Here is a 25,392-nt window from a genome sequence, read left to right as displayed (position 1 = left end):
ATGTTAAAAACGTTTTTCTATAAATTTGCTTTCTATAAAGTATCTATCCACGATATTTAAAACGTTATTTGTATGCATTTTGCCTCAAAGAAACGAGCAAACATTTGCTTTAAAAATGGAGAGAAGACCCATGCAGAAACCAACTTTAAAAAAAATCGCATTGCTTCATTGTCGTATAATCAGTACAGTACATTATGTAGGGAGACAGCACAATGCAGGCTCGTAGTATGTGGGGTGGGGAAATTTTCTCAGAAAATACCCTTTTCTGTTGAAAATGTTAAATTCATAGCAGCCCCTCCCCCTTTTTGTTGCAGTATAGTGAAATCGTCTAAATATTCTTTCAATTCCTGTTCGTTGGTTTTCTCATACTTTATATTAGTTTTTATTTATGTATTTATTTTATTTTTTTTTTACTTTGCGTGTTTGGCGATAGCAGATAAGATGGGTATGATAATGAATAAAATTTTGACCCCCCCCCCTTATCCCGATATTCCTCTGACTCTAACCCCTGCTTTTATATTTTGACATGTGCAGGGGATCTCCCCTGCACATGTCAAAATATAAAAGCAGGGGTTAGAGTCAGAGGAATCTCGGATTAACCCCCCCCCCCCAGATTTGAATACTGTGGGTTCTTAAAGTGTCAATTAAATTGACAATGCGCGTTTTTCCCTTATCCCACGCTCAATGCAAATGCGTGATGAGTACTCGGCAACAAATTTCAAATATCTAAAGTTAATTTTAATAGGGTAAGCATATTAACAAGGATTCTAAAACAAGGATTAGAAATTAAACTGCTTTGCATCTTTGACTTTTTTTTAATTATTGACAACATACTATTCTTTAAATGATATATTCTGTTTAGATTAATTGAATTTAACTTTTATTTTTGGATTTCAATAGGATGTATTCATTATTTGACATTAAATACGAGAGAGAGAGAGAGAGAGAGAGAGAGAGAGAGAGAGAGAGAGAGAGAAAGGGAGAAATTAATAAGTTGGTGAGCATATTTTTGAGATTTAAAAGACTTGAATGAATGAAATCAAGTCTCTGAAAACTTTTCAGCATATAAAAAGAAAATATGAATTAGAGGGATCGACAAAAAATATGCTTATTTTGATGGATAAAACAAGAGAGGTTCCTAAAAATGCACAGACACCTGAAGCATGGATCGCCCTTCCCCCAACTAACTCATAAAATATTGGGAGCCTTTATTTTCTCGAAAATATATGGTTTCTCCGTCAATTCTATCTGTATATCATTTTGCACAGTTGGTTTGTACTTTTGATTAGGTATGATAAAAATGTATTTATACCGTATATGGCCAATATTTAAATATGTCTAATATTTATATTACATTATTAACATACTTATTTAGGAATTATTAGGAATTACTAAAATTGCATCAATATCACTGTATATATAACTTCCATATCTGAAAAATAAAGTAATATAACTGCCTTATCCTCAATTTTAACCCTTATCTGAATTACAACAATGCACTTAATTTCATTTTTGATCCACATAACCGCATTTTAATATTTGAGACAATTAAATAAAAATTAATTTCGAAGAAAAATTATTGCATGACTGTTTATTTTCATAACAAGAAAAATATGTGTGTGTACATATTGTTAATAATTAACTGAACATATATACTTTTATTTCACAATGTCGGATAATTAATGGCAGTTATTAATTGATATTTTCTGGTGAAAAAAAATTCCTGGATCCTCGCATACATTTATTTGTTTTTCACATTTTTATTTCCAATTCCAAAATCTAGGCCTACACTTTTTTTCAGGCCTAGTTAAATCGGTCCACTTCATGAAATAAGAGTTGGAGGGTGCTTTCCTTGGGGTGTTGCCTGAATGCAAACATTTTCTAAAATTCAAATTTCTTTCTTTTTCTTTCTTCTTCTTCTCTCTCTCCATCTCTCTCTCTCTACTTTTATTTAATATGTTCTTTTCAAATTCAGAGTTATTCCCCTTGTCATAAACAGAAGACGCACGAGAACACCGCCATCTTGTGTATGTCAAAGACAAAACAGTGGAAGGGATCACTCAGTATTTGGGTGTTTATTGCGTATATAGGCCATTTATTGGCCTGTAGAAGCATGAATGCCTCTCTCAAGCACTAATAAGCCAAATCTGCAAGACGAGCAGAAGTTTGACGACGAAGACAACCGGAAGAAGCGAAAATTGAGCGAGGGCATATCACCACCAAATCACAAAAGGGCCCGTGAAAATATTGACGATTCGCAGATGACTGACTCACAAAGACGAGCAAATTTCTCAGCAATATCAAGTCCAAGTAACGGACTTAATAAACATGTATCGCCTTTGGCAAATAACAAGCCAGGTGCGACGAAGAAACTTGTGATCAAGAATTTCAAAGGTAATGTCATAGTGTTCAGATTATGACATTATTGATGTTGTATGTTTCAATCAGCTGGTTGTTTATTTGATAACAAGTAATAAATAAACAACGCCAAATGAAAATTACATTTCAGTTTTGGGCATATGGAATAATAAATTAATATTGGTGTCGAATTGTAAACTGTCCCAAAAAATGACATGAATAGAGAAATTGACCCAATATTGGAAACTTATGAAATCATTTATTAAGTGTTATTATCTGATTGTCATCAGGAGGAACTATGTGTGACTCTCAAAAATTGCCAAAAAGGTGAGATTAGGTAGAGGGATACATTGATTTTGATGCCAAGCATGGCATCAGGTACACCATAAGTTTCCGATGATATTGAGGTAGTCAGGTACTAAACAGTAATTACTTAATTCATTATACTGATAAGTGATATGGTGAATTGATGGATGTAAAAAAAATTTCTCCCCAGTGCAGTTAAAATAAGCAGAAGTCTGGTTGGATATAAGATCACTTGAAATGATTTAAGGAAGATGAAAGTTCTGTTATTTTGTTCATGATTTCACTATGAATGAGATTCACTAAGTATTACAAATAATATATTTCTACAAAACTTTGAAAGATCAAAATTTGATTATTTCTTTTCCCCAGAAAAACCAAAGCTTCCAGAGAATTTCCAGCAGCAGACATGGGAGAAACTGAGGGAATCCGTAGAGGCGATCCAGAGAAGCACCTCCATTCGCTGGAGTCTGGAAGAACTGTATCAAGCTGTGGAGAACATGTGCTCTCACAAAATGTCTGCCCAGCTGTACGAGCAGCTAAAGGAAGTCTGTGATAAACACATACGATCCAAAGTTGAACAATTTAAAGCATATCCTTAGCATGAAATAATTTTATTATGTAAGGAAGCAAACAGAAAGACACTTGCATTGGTAGCATCGAAGTATAGTTGTTTTAGAGCTAATCAGTTAATTTATCGTAATGTACCAATGTAATGAATTTAATCTTTTTAATCATCGTCTGATACCAACTGGTGATCTCGTCTTTTAATATATACCCAACTGTGTGTCACTCAATTTTACTGTTGAATTCGTGCAATCACATGACGGTATGATTCAACATTCCGGATCACCACACTGTGGTTTTCTGAATCCATATCACCCCTCTCTGAAACTGATGAGTACACAGATACATGACATTTTTTTTTCTTGTGCCTCAAAAAGTTCCTTGACAAAATGCTTTGCTCAATGGATAAAAGTTATATAATTGATCCCAAGAGATATTTTTATTATATTTTTCTAGTTGTAAGGGGTATATAATAAATTTATCATTATTACAGTAACTTGATCCGAAGAGTTGTATAGTTGTATCACGTCTTGGTGACAGGCGCGGATCGATGCTTCACGTCTCGTTTGATCTGATGATCCGAGCCTGTTAACTCATTGTGATACAACTCTTCAGATCAAGTTACTGTTATAATAATATATATTTACTCATCACCTCTGGGCAAACTCACTGAAATATCGTCGTATGTAATTAATATGTGTGGGTCATTTGATTGGCTGCTGCACAAGAGTCGCAATGGCAAATCAATGAATCAAAGTTTAGGTTATGTACATGTATGTATGTTTGGCAATTTGAATGAGAAAAAAAAAACTTTTCCATATGAAACACACCAATTGCAAATAGTTATTTGTAGTTTGAGAAAGGTAATTCCATATAATTTCTGACTGGTATTTGATGCCGAGTCCTGTACGACTTGTCTTTAATTGTATTAAGACAAAATTCGCACTTTTTAGCATAATTAGCACAATAATAAAAGTACAATGTATTTCCAAAATTGAAGAGTTCCAACTTTTTGAGTGGTTGTCTATAATAAAAAATAGCATATTTTACGACGATATTTAGCGAGCTTGCTACGAGTAAAAGACAAGATGCTTTTTTTAATCAGTTTAGTATAGAATTATCCATTACATACAATGAACAGGTGATTTGCTATACTTATTGTCTTTGGATACAAAAATCGTAAAAATAGCCTATCACCTACAACGTTTCTGCGGAGTAATAGGAATGCCATTGTAAAACAGTTTTGTGGTATCCTAGCTTGTTTATTTTATTGCTATTTGTCTGCTTTTCTTTGAGAGGGTCCACTTTTCAGTGGAACTGACACATAGTGTAGATTCTTAGTTATCCTTAACAGTCTCACTGAAAATGTTGGATATGAACAGTTCCTGAAAAATGTTGATGGATGTTGGCAAGACCATTGTCGTCAAATGGTATGTTGTATAATTTAGTTTAGTTAGGAAGATCCAGTAAACATTTAAAAGGGTTGTAAAGTGAAAAGGATTTTTATTATGCCCCCGGATCGAAAGATCCCAGGGGTATATTGTTTTTGTCCTGTCTGTCTCTTTGTCTGTTTATCTGTTTGTCTGTTTATCTGTTTGTCTGTCTGTCTGTTGTCAACTTTAACCTTGCCCATAACTTTTGATTGGTTGGAGCTAAGACTTTCATATTTCACATGTGTATTCCTTGTGACAAGACCCTTCTTTGGGTATCATCATATTTGACCTTTTGACCTTGACCTTGGAGTTTGACCCACTTTTGCAAAATTTTATGAGACTTTAACCTTGGTCATAACTTCTGAACAGTTGGTGCTTGGGGTTTCAAACTTCACATGTTTATTCTTTTTAACAAGGCCTTCCTTTGGATACCAACAACTTTGACCTTTTGACCTTGACCTTGGAGTTTGACCTACTTTTGAAAAACTTTAACCTTGGCCAAAACTTTTGAACAGTTGGTGCTTGGGGTTTCAAACTTCACATGCATATTCCTTGTGACATGACCTTCCTCTGGATATCAACCTCTTTGACCCTTTGACCTTGACCTAGGAGTTTGACCTACTTTTGAAAAACTTTAACCTTGGCCATAACTTTTGAATGGTTGGTGCTAGGGCTTTCATACTTCACATATGTAATCCTTGTGACAAGACCTTCCTTTGGATACCAACAACTTCGACCTTGACGTTTTACTTACTTTTAGAAAACTTTAACCTTTGCCATAACTTTTGAACAGTTGCAGTTAGGGCTTTCAAATTTCACAGGTCTACTCATCGAGACAAGACCTTTCTTTGGGTACAAACATTTTTTATCTTTTGGTCTGGATTTTGACTTGCATTTGAGAAACTTTAATTTTCGCCATAAGCTGCCATACGGGGGCATCAGTGTTTCACAAACACATCTTGTTTTTCAATTTATTGTTTCTTTTCTTTCTAGATCATGATCAGAAGCATTTTCCTGTTTTTAGACAGAACCTATGTTTTGCAGACATCATCTTTGATGTCTATCTGGTAAGTTAATCCTGTGGACAATTATTGTGATTTCAGATATAGAGGATATTTATATTGTGTGATTTGATATTTGTTTTATCCAACGAGTTGAAATGGTGTACATTAGCGAGCAAATATACACCATTTCAACAAGTTGGATAAAGTAAATATCAAATCACACAGTTATAGATGTTCTATTTATCTCAAACAATTTTTGTTTTTAACAAACCTTTGAGATAACCCCTGTGAAACTATGTTGATTGATTTCTGTATCCAAATCGATGACTCATAAATTGATGACATCGCACTGTTGACATTGACATGCCGAAAGAAAATTATCTGTAGATCTAGATACAAAATATGAAATCTTGGTACAATATCTGCTGCTGTCTCTTAATACGTGTGACAATCTGTTTGGAGATTCATTTTCATACCAACTTTTGACTGGAAGTTGTACATAGTTGTAAGGATCAAATAATAAATTCATTCTGAAATCATTCTGTGTACGGCGATAGTGCTAGGCTACTTGTAGATCCATGGTAAATTATATAGTTTAATGTAAGAAAGCATTGTTGAAAGTGATCAGACTTTCCTGCATGGCCAAATGAATCTCGCATCAACAACTTCACTGCTAGGCCTAACATTTTCTATGAGAAGGATCGGGGGGAAAGGGGGGTGGGGATAACATCCATTATTAGAGTAGCCAGTAAAAAAAAAGGAGACATTTCAATGACATAAAACGGGTCTTTTCTTGTTTTAATGAACATTTTTGCTCATTAGGATTCATTTAATAATGCTAAAACTTTCACAAATAGAAGTTTCAATAAATTTACATCTTGAAGAGAGGGGTTGTGTCAAAACTGGAAGTGCTATATTGATAAAACATAGCCGTGGATAAAGCATACTAGGTTAATCTTATGGGGAGTATCCACCACACATTTGAAATAAATTTATACATGTATATATACATGTAGTGCATGTATAATACATGTGTAATATGCACTTTTATTCACATTTGATGAATATATACAGTTGAACTTTATTATCTGGAACACTGATACCATAGATATGTTTAAGTGATTTGGAAGTACCAACCACATATGCTTTTAAGTATTTTACCCTTGATATCTTGAATTTTCGAATGTTTTTTCTCGATCTGATCAAGTTCAAGATAAAAAGGTTTTAGTGTATTTATATTGAATACATTTTTCAAAGGTTTATATTTCCTTAAATGCTTAAACATGTAAGAAAACTTGTAAAGCCCTTTATCTTGCATTTATGTAGGGAACCCCTCATTGCTATCTGTTCCAGATATCTCTTAACTTTTGATGTAAGCTTTTATACAGATGTTTTTCAACATAAATTCCAATAAGCCCATTAGAACTCTAGAACAGTCTTGCTTCTAATTTAAGAAGAGAGATACATTTATTTAAAGAAAGCAATTCAAACAAAACTTAGTTTAAGCGACATATCTATATAGAAGTATGAAGATATTCATGAATTTGTGCAATTGCAGGGACATGGGTTTGGAGCTGTTCCGCACACATATAATGTTCCACCCTGTTGTACAAAAGAGGACAGTGGATGGAATTTTAAAGCTTATAGAACGGGAGAGAAATGGAGAGGCTGTAGACAGAACGCTGATCAAGAGTCTTCTCAGGATGTTGTCAGATTTACAGGTGTGCATATGTTTTCTTTATGCTAAATCAATAGTATTTTTTAGAATTACCTGGTACCAAAAATTTCTTGAAGGTAAATTACAAAAAGATGTTTAAGGTTGTTAGACTTCTGACTTGTTGTAGATGTATGTGGATGCCTTTGAGCACTCATTCTTGGAAGCCACTGAACGTTTGTATGCAGCTGAAGGTCAACAGCTAATGCAAGAGAGAGATGTAAGTAAAAAAAGAGTCCTTGGGCTATGCCCTTTGTTATAAGAACCCCTGCAGGCCTGCACCGGAATGCACAGAACTTATGTTGACAATTCCTTATGAAATAAGAATTCAAGTACAGCTAAACTTCGAAATCTCGAACACGGATATCTCGAATACCCCGGATATGTCGAAGTAAGGCCGCGGTCCCGACGAAATTTGCTCTATAAATGATTAAAATAAACCCCTCTATGTCGAACACGGTGATGTCGAATACCCCGGTTATCTCGAAGTAAAATTGTGTACCCATTCATTAAAATCACATGTGTTATCTCGAAGTCAGGATAATTTTCCGCTCTGATGATCAAGTCCGTTAGGTAAACTGAAAGCTCTATTGATAACATCCACCTGTCTGTCACGCACGGGTTACCTGTGCTCCTGTGATCAACAGATAATAGAGCGATAATTATACGAGGTGTATGTATGGCTTACCTTGATTTTAATCATGCAAGCCGAGAGTTGTGTGTATTAGTCTAATGCATACGCGTGGGTGACACGTTAATTGTTTAGTGGCTGGGGTACGTTTATCTTGATAATCGCTATTTAATGCTACGTGTAATATGCGCGCTTGCATAGTTTATGCATATCAAAGTGAAAACTATAAACCTCAAAGTGAAGCAAAATTCTGTAATTTAATGCAATTAGAATTTATATTTTCCTATATAAGAGCGCACAGAATTTACAATCGTCAGTACACACCATCATGGCAGATAAGCAATCTAACGAAGGACCCGGTAACCAACCTGGGGGGGATAGTTAGATTATCTGCTGTTGGCGTAAAAAGAAAATTAAAAGTACACAGCATTGAGACAAAATTCCAGGCAATCAATGAAGTTGATCAAGGCAAAGAGTCAAAGTCGGCAATAGCGAAGAAGTTCGAAGTTCCCCTAAACACACTCTCAACATGGTTAAAAAATGCAGCAAAGATAAGAGAGGCCTTTGAACAGAGTACTATTGGGCCTCAACGTAAAAAAATGCGTACAGCCATTTATAAAGATACAGAAGAAGCAATTCTGCAGTGGTTTAAATCAGCCAGAGACAGAAATTTGCCTGTATCAGGCCCCTTGCTTCAGGCAAAGGCTGAGGAGTTTGCTTCTCAGTTGGGGGATACGACATTTAAGTGCTCCTCTGGATGGTTAGACAGATTTAAAGTTCGTCATGGCATAACTTTCAAAAAAGTATGCGGCGAGTCTAAATCTGTTAACACTCAGAGTGACGCAATGTTGGAATGGAAAGATAACCTCAAAACATTACTCAGCAACTACAATCCCTGTGACATCTTTAATGCAGATGAGACGGTTATTTTTTCGCCTTATGCCTGACAAAACCCTTGAGTTTAAGGGGGTTGACTGCAATGGTGGGAAATGCAGTAAAGACAGACTTACTGTCCTCGTCTGTGCCAACATGACAGGAACAGAAAAGATGCCTCTCCTTGTTATCGGCAAGGCTAAAAATCCCAGGTGCTTCAAAAATGTAAAAACACTGCCCACTCTGTACGAAGCAAATAAAAAAGCATGGGTGACGTCTGAGATTTTCTCAAATTGGGTTAGATCTCTAGACAGAAAATTTCAACACCAAAAACGTAAAGTGGCCATGGTGATAGACAACTGCCCGGCACATCCCAAAGTGACAGGTCTTAAGGCAATTTATCTTGTGTTCTTGCCTTCAAACACAACTAGCAAAACCCAGCCCATGGACCAGGGGGTTATCCAAAACCTGAAGGTTCACTACCGGAAAGAGGTCATTCTACGGCAGCTCAAGGCTATTGAAAAGAAAACCGAAGTTACCATTAATGTGCTTGACGCCTTGCGTCTGCTTAACAAAGCATGGGCTAAAGTCAGTCAGAAAACAATTGCCAACTGTTTTCGCCATGCTAATTTCACAGTGGCCACCCAAGACCATCCCACAGCAGCAGCAGAGAGTGACGAGGAAGATCCAGATGACGACATCCCCCTGGCCGCCCTCCGTCTCCAGATTCCATTCCAGGACTACGCCCAAGTCGATGAAGACGTCACCACATCAGAAACCCTGACCGATGTAGCTATTGTAGATGCCATCCTCGAGAATAGAAGTCAGGAAGCAGAGAGTGAAGATGAGGAAGAACAACGCGAGGACCCACCACCACCACCACCACCAGTCCGACCATCAACGGCAGTAACTCAACAAGCCATTGAAGTTATTCGGACCTGGCTCGAGATGACGGAGAAAACAGAAGTCCATTTGTCAGCACTACAAAACATCGAACGCCTTGTGACAGCGGAGGACATTAAGTCGTTATTTCAGCTACAGACCTGCATTCCATCATTTTTTGTGAAGGACAGTGAGCGTGTATCGCAGTGAAAAATGTGCTTTATCATGTTTACAGTGCCCTGTGATTCAGTGCTGTTCGTTAGTTAGACAAAAGTGCATGTTTATTCTTTTGCATTTGATTTTATTATGATAAAATAAATTTGTTTTAACTGTTTATACTTGTATGAACATGTTTTTTTCCAATAAAAAATGTACACGTATACAGTTGTATTTCATTTTCATTATTCTGACAGCAACCGGTTTTAAATTTACAATGTGTAGACGATATCCGGTTATGTATACATGGGGAAACAATGCTAGCGGTTGGTAGAATGAATATACATGTAATTCAGTGCATAGTTTTTATTTTGTGAATTATAATGATTATTTATAATTATAAAAATCTTTTTATTGCTAAATAAATGTACATGTATATTAAAGAATTCGTACATATTTCAAACAAGGAGGAATTTGACATGTTATTGCTATTAAGTAAGCATTCACTACTCCAAGTTTAATTTTTAGTTTATTTGAAGTTCATTTTAGTTATAACCCTCGATATGTCGAACCCCCGGATATCTCGAAGTTCAACAACGGTCCCGTCAACTTCGAGATAACGAAGTTTAACTGTATGTTCAAACCATGGCCCCTGGTCCATGGTTGTCCACAAATGGGTTTATGCACTGAAAGGGTCACAAGTTATGCATAGAACTATGTTAGTAGTAAAACTCAGTTAATTTTCTTTTCACCAATTACAAGGGTACATATTGTTTGACTTATAATTACAAAGATAACCATGTATTAAAGATTCACATTATTTTGGAAACATTTTGGTCCCTGGGGCAGAGATAGGGCCATACAAAGATCCAAAGTTTTATGTAGTGATGTATAGAAAATCACAAGAAATCTCCTTTTAAAAAATTCAAGGTTACTTATTGTTGCATTTATATGCAAGCTTTCTTATTAAGTGTTTGACTGATATTCAATGCTTTGTCTTATTAGTAGTAGTGTTAACAGAATGGAGGGGGGGGGGGGGGGTCAATAGAAGACTACAAATTATCAAATTACAAAATTATTTCTGAAATGTCTTTGTGTAGTGTAGATTTCAGTTTTGTCAAAGGCATTGTTGCTTGGGCCAAATGATATTTTAGGCCTCTCAAGATTATTAAAGGTAAGATGTATGGCTAATAAAAATTACCTAGTGACAGTCAGCTAAGGTCCTTTTTTTCCTGGTAATACTACTTCTTCTGTCTAAGGTTTAGTTTTGTAAAAATAGCCTATGACAGTCAGGAGTTCAATATAATTTATTTTCTTCACAGGTTCCAGAATACTTGGCCTATGTAGACAAAAGAATCAAGGAAGAGATGGAAAGACTACTGCATTACCTCGACATGTCTACTAAGTAAGTATTCTTGTTTGTGTTTGCAGATGATACATATTTAATTGTATAAACCATTTCTTTTTGTGTTGTCTGTAAGTGACTGCAGACATTCTGAAGAAGTTTTAAGCTTTCTCCTGCCTTCTGAATCATTATAAGTGAAGTGAGAGAATTTTAATGAATTGAATCTCAGATCTGCGTAAATAGTGTACTTTCAAGGTTGTATTAGGGGAGTTAATCCACGTACATTGAAATAATATATTTGTCTTTATCTAAATATTCCATTATATAAGAATTTGTCTTAAGCTAAATTTCCATTAGAAATTTCAAACGTATAAAACATGTTGTATTAATTATTTTTTCTTTGTTTTGTAAGCTTTATTAACACCTTTTTTTTTTAATTTCAGGAAGCCTGTCATTAGCTGTGTAGAGAAGCAGTTATTGGAGAAACATTTAACACAAATACTGCAAAAAGGTTAGAATCGAATCTGGTCTATTTCTGAAATACACAATTTTATCCTCTTCCGACTGAAAAAAAAATAAAACAAAGAATAATCTCAGTGTATGGAGTAAAGCAGATTTAAATAAGAATTTGTTAAATGAGATAATGTCAGTTACTAGATGACATTCTGTATTAACATTATACAGTGTGTGATAACACCAGATCTTAAAATTCTGGATTAAAATATACATGTACAAAAGATATTTAATTACTTGACCACTCATACCTGAGTCTTACACAATTTTACTGGATACGAATTGATTGTTATTAACAATATACTTATTTACCATATATTTACCAAATCATTTGCTAACTTTCTTTCAAGTAGTATTGACATACATGTGATATGTACCAGCTATACATAAAATGTCGTGTATATTTGACTCCATTCACGGGCTCACGGCAGTACACTAAAATTCACAGGAAATGAAAATTTGTCACGTATTTTGAATTGTTTACTAGAAACCGCCATTTTTCTTCAATTCTCACTCTCGCAACACCGGAAATCTTGTTTGATCTGTGACTCACTGTGGTTAATGTGTAACCAAAATATCCTGATTGGAGGTGTGAAACATTCCCGCTATAATTACATTGTAATTAAAATGTATCAAAGCTTATTTATAGGATGAATATTGTATTATAATTTTTTTTTCAACTGTAACTTGTTAAAATTTTGTAAGTAGAAAGACATTTCAAAGAGAAAACCACAAGAATCAGAGCAACTGTGTGACAACAACACAAAATTTAATCCCTGACTTTTTTTGCTCTGGTTAGAGATAGGTATTGTTCTTTCTAACACAGAGTAAGAGAAATGCTTTGAGTATCGTTAAAAAAAAATACAAGTGATTGGAGGTGATCAGACTCTTGCTTAGAACACTGTACTATGGAAGTCTCTTTACAAAATGCAGCACTGGGGATTGCTGAAATTCTGAAAGCTGCAAAAGTTTCTTGAAATGAGTACATGTAATTACATATAATACTGCATGCAGCCGTAAACTTGTTTGTTTAATAAAAATGAATTTCTTAGTACGTTGATCTTTGGTTGATATTTTGTAAGTTTTTTGATAAATCACGTACAGTATTTTCACCTAAATTCCAATACTTTGAAGACTCCTAAACATTATTTTGGTCAAAAAATGATCACATGTATGTATTGTATTGAATGCATTGTACCATGAAAAAGATTAACATTTGCCTGTACATGTATTTTATAATATGTAATTTGTCATTCAAATTAGATTGTTCTAAAAATAGGTCTGGATCAATTGCTGACGGAAAATAGAATCAAGGATTTGACGTTGATGTATCAGCTGTTTTCTAGAGTTAAAGATGGCCTAAAGGAAATGTGCACTGCTTTTGCCAGTTATATCAAGGTAAGGTATGAAACTAGACATGCTGAGAAATTGTAATATATTTTCTCCTCTTCTCCTGCAAGATGAGAAGTCTTGTTAGTCTTAACTTGTGACACATATTTGCTACAACAGCATGTGGTTTTGTAATTTTAACTGGCAGAAAAAAACTAAATAAACAAGGGCCTTAGGTAAATTAAAGAAACTTTTAAAGTTTTTTTTATGGTCCATTTTTACCATTATGAAGACTGACTTAAAAATGTCTTATAAATGAATGATTCATGATGATCGATACTAAAAAAATAAATGCTGAATATGTGACTCTCAGCTTACAGGGAAAAACATTGTAATGAACCCAGACAATGATGCCGAGAAAGACAAAGATATGGTTCAGAACTTGCTGGACTTCAAGGACAAAATGGACAATATCATTGAAGTATGCTTTGCCAAGAATGAGAAATTTGTCAATGCACTGAAGGAGAGTTTTGAAACATTCATCAATCAACGACAAAACAAACCTGCAGAGTTGATAGGTAAATTTTAGATACTTTTCCAGATAGTAAGAACCATAAGCATTAAAAGGGGAAATATCTAGAAAGTTGCCTCATGTTTAACCAAGACGTTTTATTAAAGAATTCTCTGAATCTTGATACATTTACATCTGTATGTCAGACATTTCAAATTTTTGCGTTTGCAAAAAGTGATGCTGGAAACATGTTAGCAATTATTTTAGTTATTTTTTGTGTAAAGGCACCTTACTTTTTTAATGCTTTTATGAAAAAGGGATTTTTTTTTTTGAATTTGACTTAGTGTTCCCTTTATTTTCAGCCAAATATGTTGATTCTAAACTGAAAGCAGGAAATAAGGTAATGTCAAATCTCTGTAGATTCTTTAGAGTAGTTGCATTATTTCCCATAACATTTTTGAAAAAAATATGTTTATTGATTTTCTTAGTAACTGTAACTTCACGTATTAATAATTAATTAATTTAATTTTCAGGAAGCCACAGAAGAAGAATTAGAGAGGTTGATGGATAAAATCATGGTGCTATTTAGATTTATACATGGTAAAATATATAATTGTAATGATTGAAATGCATGTAATTTGTATTATTCACATGTATTATCCAATTAGCTCCATCTTGCTAGAGATAAAGAATATGTAAACTTGGCCAAAAAAAAAATGAATTCAAAAATTATGTTTGTGAATTTTCTATGAATTTCCAAGGATATTGATAACCACGTTTTCCATTGTAGGAAAAGATGTCTTTGAGGCATTTTACAAAAAGGATCTGGCTAAGCGTCTGCTGGTCGGAAAAAGTGCATCAGTGGATGCTGAGAAATCTATGTTGTCCAAGCTCAAACAAGGTAAAAATTTCATTCCAAGGAAGATATAGTTATATATATATATAGTTAATATAGTTAATGATTATATAGTTAACTAGAAACTCATTGCGAGCAATGAGAGGTTTTCCGTCCGATTCTGAAAATAAAAACGAAAATTCAAGCTGAAAAAGTGATAAAAGAAATTCAGACACACTGGAGATTTAACACTGGTCGTCGGCGTGAAAATCCAACGTGCTAACCATTAACCATTCACTTTTTGCATCACTTCCTGTCACCACCGGAAGTAACGGCGACACACGATTTTCATACGATGCAAATAAACTGATGACGGACTATCATTCCTGAAAGTTTCACACTTCAGTCGTTTATTGTTGCCGACCAATTGTGAGAACAAAGTCTAATTTTGAGGACAGGAAAACACGCGACCGGAAGTGAATTTTATAAAAAAAAATCTCTAACGTGTCTCTAGACATTTGCAGTATCTACAACATGTATTAAAACATTTCAATTCTTTTTCTATGAGCGATATTTATGAGAAGGTTAAATATCAAAATAACGTATTTTTTCTCCTAAAACCAGAAGTTGACGTTTTTGTTTCCGGAGGAGTCTAACATATTTCAAAACAGCGAAAGAGATGCAATAAGGTGATGCAAGTTTTAATTTAAACAAAAAAAGTTGAATTTTTGATTTCTTTGATCACTTCCTGTGACGACCGGAAGTGACGACTGACAGTTTAACCCAAAGGATTTTGCCTACTCTTCAAGGTCTATTACTCATATAAGTTTGTTGTCTTAATCTCTTACCGTTTCTGAGATCTCGCTCAGATATTTTCTCATTTTGAGGAGAGAAAAACACGCGACCGGAAGTGAATTTTGCAAAGGTATTTGACGTTACTCTAGACATTTGCAATCTGAATAACATATCTAAAAATCATTTCAAATACTTTACCTATAAAAGATATTTAAGGGAAAGTAAAATACTTAAATTATGTAGTTTTTCTCTTATAACCGGAAGTTGTCGTTTTTGTTTCCGGTGGGACCAACATATTTCGAAACTGTGAAAGAGTTGCAATAATGTGATGCAAGATTTGATTAAAAAAAGAAAAGTTGAAATTTTCGATTTCTGTGAACACTTCCGGTGACGACCAGAAATACTGATGACGAAAACAAAGGTAATTTCAAACATCTAGAAGTCATGGAAGTTGACATCGTATTTTATCTCCTAAAACCGGAAGTTGACATTTTTGTTTCCAGTGGAGTCTAACATATTTCAAAACAGCGAAAGAGATGCAATAAGGTTATGCAAGTTTTAATTTAAAAAAGAAAAGTTAATATTTTTGATTTCTTTGATCACTTCCTGTGACGACCGGAAGGGACGGCTGACAGTTTAACCCAAATGGTTTTGCCTACTCTTCAAGCTCTATTACTCCTATAAGTTTGGTGTGTTACGTGTAATGTCTTACCGTTTCTAAGATCTCGCTCAGATATTTTCTCATTTTGAGGACAGAAAAACACGCGACCGGAAGTGAATTTTCCAAAGATATTTCACGTTACTCTAGACATTTTTGGAGTCTGAATAACATATCTAAAAATCATTTTAAGTACTTTATCTATAAAAGATATTTAAGGGAAAGTAAAATATCCAAATTATGTAGTTTTTCTCCTATAACCGGAAGTTGTCGTTTTTGTTTCCGGTGGGACCAACATATTTCGAAACTGTGAAAGAGGTGCAATAATGTGATGCAAGATTTGATTTAAAAAAGTAAAGTTGAAATTTTCTTTGATCACTTCCGGTGACGACCGCAAGTACTGACGACTCATAAAAAAATCGTTTCACAAATCTACAACTCATGCTCTTTTATCTTTGACAAGTCTCCAGTTCCTCTCTTTAGCCACTCTTGAGAAAATTTGCAGACAACATTTCATTTTAAAATCAGGAAATTGCCCATAACTTGGAACTAGAAAGGAATTTTCCAAAATTCTTTCAAATGTAATAATGACTTTTTAAAGCGCATTATCCCTGAAAGCTTGACGAAAAACGACTGAATAGATATCGCGTGCACAATATTTGTCTAAAAAATATTAATAATAATTATAATACTTATTATCAATTTTCAAATAAATTATATATTATGCATTCTGAAAAGAGTATCTATTAACCCTACTAATATCATTGAAATATATTAAAAAACAAAAAAGTTGAAAATTTTGACTTTTTAAATTCGCTTCCGGTAGCGATCGGAAGTAGTGACGACACACGAAAAGGCGATTCTGGTAATTTAGAAGACATATTCTATAATCTCTAATAAGTCTCCAGTTCATACTTTTAGTCGTTCTCTAGATATGCCGCGGACAAAATTCTGTTTTAAAATCAGGAATTTGCCCATAATTTGGAACCGGTAGCGAATTTTCCAAATTTTCCTTGAGATGAACAAAGATCATATGATGACTCATTTTGTGTGAAAGTTTCATTGAAAACTACTGAATAGTTTTCGAGAAATCGCGTGCACAAAATTTTGGTCAAAAAAAAGAAGAATAATAAGAAACAGTAGAATCACTATAAGGTCTTCCGTGAAGACGAAAGACCTTAATAAGAAACAATAGAATCACTATAAGGTCTTCCGTGGAGACGGAAGACCTTAATAAGAATTTTTTTTTAAACATATGTCAAGCTCCAGGTCATACAGATAGAGGGACTTGATATACACGAACAAATAAACGTTAAAGAGAAAGTGAAATGCAAATTAAAAAAGAAAATACTGTTAAGAAAAATAAAGTTAACATGTTTCTTAAAGCTTATAGAAATGCTTTGAACCAGCAGTTCTTTTTTCCATTATAGAGTGTGGAGCAGCCTTCACAAGCAAACTGGAAGGAATGTTCAAAGACATGGAATGTTCCAAAGATTTTAACTTGTCTTTCAAACAGGTGGATCTGCAGTATTATGTTCATTGATTGAATTTAAAAATATGTCACAAATAGTTCAGATAGAACTAGTCATGTATATTTGGAATCAGATTCCTTTCATAGACATCTTTAATCATTTTGAAAAAAAATATTGTCTTCCATGAAGATGTTTTATAATAGTTTATTAAAGCTTGAATTTTCTGTATTAAGATAAAATGATAATAATTTATTTTATTAAGATAAATATGCATTCTATGTATGACATATGAGTAAATGTTGTGAAGAAGAAACAGCAATAATTCTGTGAAGTCAGTGTAGTTTATACAATCCATTAAACCTGGAGGATGTATATTTTTCCAGCACATGCAGAATGTAGTCAGTCCTGGAGGAATAGAGATGACTGTGAATATTTTGACCATGGGATACTGGCCTACATACACACCTATGGAGGTCCATTTACCAGCAGATGTAAGTCTGTGCCCCATCATTCAACAGAAATCCAAGTAGCTACATAAAAACATAAACTTCATGTTATTACATCTGGAAGTTTTATACACAAGATGTTTCTGATATGAGTGTAATAAATATTTATGAGCTATACATGTACCTCAAATTTTAATCGTGAGAACATTATTTTCTGAAGTTCTTGAGATTGTTTCACACAGAGGAAATTTAACAATTTCAAACATATATCTTGCAAATAAATGCAATTCATTATTTTAAGGAATTTGCTTGAAGTATAAGTAATGTAGTACTGTATACAGGGAAAATTTCCGTTTTATTTTCGCCTCTTTTGCCCTTCTCACAGGTGGGCAAATTTGAACGGGGCAAATTCAAAGAACACAGTATTATTTCTTAAGCAGAACTGTGACTGGGTGAATTTAAAACAGGGCGAAATTGTTTGCAAGTTTGAAAGGGCAAAAATAATACGGGTGAAAATAACCCTGTATACAGTATATATGATGGACTAGCATGCAGACTGGGTTTTCTGTCAGAGTAACATATACATTTAAATTGAAAAAAATGGGAAAATTAATGAAAATAGGGCTAAATTGTTTACATGCAAATTTGTGATGATTTAAAGGGCAATTCATCTATCTCAAAATGAATGCCCCTAAAAAAAAGAGTAACAAAAGGGCCATTTATTTTCTATATTTTCTATATTCTATTGTAAAAGACAGATGACGTTAGATAAAGTACATAAAATGTACCTGTACTTTTAAAATTGAGCATGATCAGGATTTGCTGTTTTTGATACTTTATGTCCAACTTCTGAATTTACATTTTGAGTTGTGTAGAAAGCAGGAAATAAATCCAATAATGCAAAAATCTTTTCAGACAAAAATTGTTTAGAACTGAAAAGTTCTAATTTGTACCTCAATTTGATGCCTTTTCTTTTGTGAAGATGGTGAAGCTACAGGAAATCTTCAAGAACTTCTTCCACAGTAAACACAGTGGTAAGAAGTTACAGTGGCAGTCCACCCTGGGGCACTGTGTACTCAAGGCCAAGTTTGCAGAGGTAAATGACTAGGGCTGTCAACAATTTCAAAATTTTTAAGGTCGGGTTGGTTCAGTTAATTTTCAATTAGTTTTTTTCTCTTTTGTTTTATTTTAAGCTTAAATTTCATGAATAAAGATTTAAAAAAAAAATTTCAGTAAATTCACTTTTAAAAATAAATTAGTGACTTTGAATAACTCTCAATGTCATTGGTTAGATCTACAGGGTCGAATGTTGGCAACATCTGGCAACTCCTGCTTGTTTTGATAATTATCTTACGCTATCCCGACAAGTGCTTTGACATTGTTGAAGTAGATTTAGTTGAAAATTTTAGTTTTGATAAATTTAACTGCAATGTTGTCATTTGTAAGTACACATCTATCTTCAGTGCAATTTTCATGTAAATGAGTTCAAGGTAGGAAGGCTAGCTGTCTCAATCATTTCTGTTAGAGCATCTCTGATCAAGCAGCTTTTATCAGTATATTTGGGAATTAAGGCTAAGAACTGCTGGCCTCTTTCTTAATTGTAATTTATACATGTAGCATATGTCACTTGATGGCCAGTCTTTCATTTTCAAGATTAATTTGGTATAAATTAAGTTATCAAGACTAATTTGATATTGTATAATCATGATAATATATTTAAGGTCTTTCGTCTTCAGCGGAAGACCTTCTTGTTATTCTTAGGTTTCTTTTCCACAGTTTTTATTATTCTTTTTCTTACCGATTTTGTGCACGCGAGTTCTCGGAAACGGCTTGCTCGATTTTCATGAAACTTTCAGGTCTGATAGAACATCAGAAAATCTAGACATATATTTTTTTGTTTTGATGACGTCACTTCCGGTTCCGAGATTTCTGCATTTTAATGAATTTTAGAGGGTTGGATTGTCCGCGAGTTTTCTCAAAAAAGGCTTAAGAGAGAAACTTGAGATTTTCAGCGATGACAGAACAGTATATGTAGATGTGACAAACGTATTTCATTCTCACCGGAATTGCTGCACGCCGACGCGCGCTATGGCCCGAAAAAAGGCATATCGAGAATTTCAAAATTTCTAACACTTTTTCTACAATATCTTTTTACCTGTAAATATTTTGTTAGAATATATAGAACAAAAGTTGTGTAGAATGTCACAATTTTTCAAAGGATATCAACAATAAGGGGCTGGCCCCTAAAATTAGGGAGCTAGAGGGGCCAAAAGTGTTTTCCTGATATCTCAAAAAGTATTAAGAATTTGTATAACATCATTGAAGCAAAGTTGTTCAAAATGACAAGTAGCAGCTAAGGAGATCATTAAAAGTCCTCAAAATGACGTCACTTCTGGTCAAACCGGAAGTAATGGTAGATGGCTCATTCTTGTTCATATGACGGTAGATGTCTCTTGATCTCGATCTCATCTCCTTGAAATTTAGACGGAAGATTTATTTGTTGCTTTGCAACAAGCTCGTCTAGTTTTATTTATTTTTCAAAAGATCAACAAACAGATTTCAGAGCTCCATATCTAAAAAATATGACAGATGGTTGCAATGCATCAAGTTTTGCAATCTAATTAAAAAACAGTGTGATGATTAATATTTTGGTGGCTTATTAGGCTGTGCTAGCTTAGCTCATTAAATTGTAATTAAATTTCAGTTTAATTTTGAATGTCATTGTAAAAAAATTTGGAACACCTCTAGATCCATAAAAAATACCTTTAGTGATTTGGTACCTTTTCTGAAAAAAAAAAAAAAAACAGCGGGTGGTTTAAGTCCATTTGGACAATTCTAGTCTCAATAGATGAATGATGAATGAGAAAATATAAGTTCTTAATGCTTCACAAAGTTGCAAGAGACAAAAGTTTTTTTTTAGTTCTGAAGTGAAATCGCAAAATTTTAAATATGATTCACTGTGACCCTAAATGCAATGTAGTATATTCTTGGAGACTAGAATCTTGGACTAAATTTGAATAATAAATGTGCTTATGATGCTCATGGTTTTTGATCAGATTAGTACAGAAAAACTAATTTCATAATGGGGAGACTTTGCTCTCTACAGAATGAAATAGATTAGTTTAAATTCACACAGAAAAGTGAAGGTCTTTTATATTATCAAATATTTTGAACTTTTATACATATTATAAAAACTCTCCAAAATTTTAGAACTGAATTTGTATCTTTAAAGGAATTAATAAAGTAAATACTATACCTGTTTTCTTTGTAGGGAGGGAAAAAAGAACTTCAAGTATCTCTGTTCCAGACTCTGTGTCTGTTGTTGTTCAATGATGGAGATGAATTCTCCTTTGAGGATATCAAGACAGCCACAGCTATTGGTGAGCTTCATTTCCTTGCCTACTAAATTTATACTTTGAAATTAATAATGTTATAGTATACTACTTTGTAAGTATGTTGCATGACATTTTTCCACAGTGCTTGTTAATCAAAGACCAAAAAAAAAAATTAAATATATTTTTGACCAGTATATTTTTTGACACTGTGTGTTCAGTTAAGTGACAATTGATGACTTTGATTTTTGTATCTGTAGAGGAAGGCGAGCTAAAGCGAACACTGCAGTCTCTTGCGTGTGGTAAAGCCAGGGTCCTAATTAAAAATCCAAAGGTAAAAATATCAAGTAATTCTTTTCCCAATGAATGAAAGCATAGTTTTAATATACATATATATGAACATGTACTTTGGACTGTTTACTTTTACAGCATAGTCTCTTAATTAGTTGATTATCATCTATAGATGAATGACAGGATTTAATGTTTTTGTTGTTTTACAACATACCTGTTTTCTCTTTGTTTTAGGGCAAAGATGTGGAGAAAGGTGACAAATTCCTGTTAAATACTGGCTTTAAACATAAACTGTATCGCATCAAGATTAACCAAATACAGTTGAAAGAGACGGTAAGTTAAGAAAAGTCCCTCTCCCATAAAAAATAGGTTAATAATTGTTCGTGACTTCAGGAATCGAAAGGATTAATAATGTCAATATGATTCTTTACATGCCATAAATTTATAGAATTGAAACTCTTGTTGCATGTTTTCTTCTTTCTCCTATTTCTAGGGAGGAATTTTATCAGTATTTACAAGTTTGTGTACAGTTGTATTGAGCAGCTTACATTCCTAAAGAATTTAGAAAGTTCTTGTAGTAGAAACTTGTATCTGCAAGCAAATTAAACAAGTTTAAATCTAGTATTGAACATAAATAATGACATTGATTAGTGATATTGATTGTATTGATTGTAACTGTAGCCTGAAGAGAACACCACCACAACAGAGAGAGTGTTCCAGGACAGACAGTATCAGGTGGATGCTGCTATTGTCAGAATAATGAAGACACGTAAAACACTGACTCATAACCTCCTTATCTCAGAACTCTACAACCAACTCAAGTTTCCTGTCAAGGTAAGTAAAGACACAGCTGTTAATGTGATTAGAATTTCCATGCATTCTTCAGAATCGTTCTTCCAACTTTCAGTTTTTGAATGCAGATGTTAGGTGATGCTTTTGTACTAGAAAGTGGCTAAAATCATCTCACCTTTTTCAGATTTTTATGTTTTGCTAGTCACTCAGGTGCCCTATTGCTATCTATCTGTTCTTATCTGTCATGTGTTTTTAGAGAAACCTCATCAAAAAAAAAAAAACAAAGAGGATCATGGGCTTTAGAGGCCCTGAAGCTCTGAGTTGGTCTTATCAAAGGAAGCTCATGATATTCTGATCATACTCGGGTGACCTTCAAAGCCTCCTGTTTTTTTCAGTGAGGATTTATCTACAGGGTGTACAATATACATGTACATACATGTGATATGTACAGGCTGTACGCAAAATGTACAGTTTTTTGAGCCCATTCATCGTGTACCGGCGGGACACCAAAATTCACGGAATATGAAAATTTGTACAGTATTTTGAATTTCTCGCTAAATGCCGCCATTTTCCTCTCATTCTCGCTCGCGAGACACTGAAAAACATCACCTGTGTTTGACACTTTACCTTCTGATAATTGTGTAGTGTACACAAACCATCGCGTGCGAAGGTGTGAACTGCCAATTGGGATAATTATCTTGCTATAAATCCGTATCAAATATCCCTTTAGGTAGCTTTATTTTTTAAGGGGTACTTAATTACTGTTAATGTTTCGTATACGTAACTTGATTGAAAAAAATTAAGCCAACTTCGAAAGTTGATATACATGACTTTAGTCTTAATATACGTGAATCTGACCCAGATCTTCGTAGGTATAAAATATACGATGTTTATTACAATGATTACGATGGAATTTCATCAGAATTTAAGCGATATTTTATACCATTTTTTTGTACCGTTTTTTGATAAGCAGTGTACAGTTTTTTCACTCAAATTCCAGTTTTTTTATGGCTCCTGTACAGTTTTGTGGTCTTTGACTTATCACATGTATGCATGTATATGTGGTGTTATCAGTTAAATGGTGTAATAACAGTTAGGTTTCTGCTCATATACAAGAACTATGCTCCTAACATTTTATCTTTATTGACTGCATTTTCAGCCTGCAGATTTGAAGAAGAGAATAGAGAGTTTGATTGATAGAGACTATATGGAGAGAGACAAGGAGAATCAAAATCAGTATCACTATGTTGCTTGACATCTTAGTCCCTAGAACTTTTGACAGTTCCTTCAGGAATGATTTCTCATCAGCAGTGAACACTTTGGCAGTGACGGAATTTTATTCTAATGCTAGTAGTCAGTTGAACCAGTACACATTTATATTTCTTGGATTGTAATTCAAATGTTTACATTCAGGCTTTTGAAGAATATTACCTCCATTAAGTTGTGATGAAAATTTTCTTTTATGGAGTATCCATTGTCATATTTATACCACAGAGTAAGGTTTTTTGTGCGTCGGACATGTGTATCCAGTGTTTTGTAATATGTTATCTGCCTTGACACTTGCATTGCATTGTTGTAGATGCAGGGGTGTATAGAATTATTTTTGCACAATAACAGGTCTGAAGAAACAGTCTCCTCAAAAGGATATACAGTATATTATTTAAATTCTTAGATTTTATAAATGCTGTACAAAAGATTCTGATAGTAATGTACATGTCTGTGGTGACACATTGTTTCAAGTTGGATGCAACTTGGAAGTTTCCATCTTTTAAATTGATTACAGGTAAAAATTGTTTATGTGTAAGTATGGCTACCGTACAAATGTACATGTACAATGTACTTGTGTTTGAGAAGCTGAAAATAGTGCTGACAGGTGACTACATGAATGTGTGTATGAAAGATTTGTAGTATGTTGATGAATGGTGAAGATTATTCTAAAGTCTTTTAAAAACTGATATTTTTCTGTGCTGTAGCAAACCTTTATGGATTTTCAATGCAGACACATCATTTCTCATAAATGTTGGCAGAATTATTCAGTTTTATAAAATAAATCTATAAAAATAATTTAGTTGACGTTTTTATTTGAATTTATAATTAGACAGCCAAATACAACTAGTAATGTTTTTAGATTTTTATGTCAACCGTGTCTCTCACGTTTTATCTACTGGTATTCTCTGTCCATGCAGTGTGCAAACATTTCTAAACAGTTTCAGATTTTTTAATTTGAATTTATAATTTGACAGCAAAATACAGCTAGATTTTTTTTGGAAGTTTTAAAGGCAGAGATTTTTTACCGGGTGGTAAATACCAGGTGAGGGAGGGGCTTATTTTGTACAGGTGTGAATGCCTTGAGGGCTAGCAGTCTACCTGTGGCCGTTTGTCTCCTAATCCCTATACACAGGAAGTGATATAATACACAGTAGAGTACCCAAGAAGTCAAACTTTGCCTGTGTTTGGATTTTGAGACAATTTTAAATTAGAAGTAAAAAGGTGGAAAATAAAGATTAATCTCAATAATATTTAATAATTTCTAATTGAATGTGTGTCAAAGAGTCCCCATCCATTAAAAAAATATTATTATTCAAAGTATTTGTTGAGCTTTGAAAAAAAGTTATACCAAATTTTGATATACACCTTGTATATTATCATATTAAAGAATATCATAATTATTTCAAATACTAAAGGTGTGTATATATATATATATATATATATATATATATATATATATATATATATATTATCAAGCTAAAAATTCCATAGTAATACAGCTTCTCTATTGTTTATACCATGTATGGTAAATATCAAAGGATCAAAAGTTAATTTGAAGGTCACCACAAATGCCAAACAATGTGTACAGGGTATACACAGGGACTTATAAGTAAATGTCAATCAAGTTCTAGCATCCAATGATGTACCTTAATGCACTTGATTGACAGGGGTACACAGACCAGGTATTTTTGAAGGCAGTGCTTAAAATCTCTGCCTTTAAGTCACAACCATGACTCAGGTGTTTTATCTCTTCTTGTCATCCATGCAATGTGCATATTCCAGATTTTTTTTCTGAAATGGCTCAACCAATTCTGGTACAATTGTATTTATAAAGCATCTATGGATAAAGGGAAATAGAAATTTTGGTCTCTACAATCTTGATA

The 25,392-nt window shown here is 33.7% G+C and overlaps 1 protein-coding gene across 1 annotated transcript; it reads left to right on the top strand.

The window, feature by feature from the left end:
* Nucleotides 1-1,994: 1,994 nt before the first annotated feature.
* LOC133181065 (cullin-4A-like) lies at nucleotides 1,995-24,304 on the top strand. Its single transcript, XM_061315607.1, has 22 exons — nucleotides 1,995-2,394; nucleotides 3,034-3,253; nucleotides 4,000-4,009; nucleotides 4,557-4,658; nucleotides 5,655-5,728; nucleotides 7,224-7,386; nucleotides 7,510-7,599; nucleotides 11,244-11,326; nucleotides 11,710-11,777; nucleotides 13,059-13,177; nucleotides 13,482-13,686; nucleotides 13,982-14,019; nucleotides 14,153-14,219; nucleotides 14,410-14,520; nucleotides 17,338-17,423; nucleotides 17,763-17,870; nucleotides 18,808-18,921; nucleotides 21,097-21,205; nucleotides 21,418-21,491; nucleotides 21,683-21,781; nucleotides 22,130-22,282; nucleotides 23,400-24,304. The coding sequence occupies exons 1-22, from the start codon at nucleotides 2,118-2,120 to the stop codon at nucleotides 23,493-23,495; spliced, it is 2,466 nt and encodes an 821-aa protein (XP_061171591.1). The 5' UTR covers nucleotides 1,995-2,117; the 3' UTR covers nucleotides 23,496-24,304.
* The last annotated feature ends 1,088 nt before the right edge of the window (nucleotides 24,305-25,392 follow it).

The sequence above is a fragment of the Saccostrea echinata genome, unplaced genomic scaffold, assembly GCF_033153115.1.
Source record: "Saccostrea echinata isolate AGI-Se365-2 ecotype Australia unplaced genomic scaffold, CSIRO_AGI_Sech_v1 ptg000008l, whole genome shotgun sequence".
In the NCBI taxonomy this organism is placed as follows: domain Eukaryota; kingdom Metazoa; phylum Mollusca; class Bivalvia; order Ostreida; family Ostreidae; genus Saccostrea; species Saccostrea echinata.
Note: the sequence above shows the minus strand (reverse complement) of the source record. Positions and strands in the feature narration are given on the sequence as shown.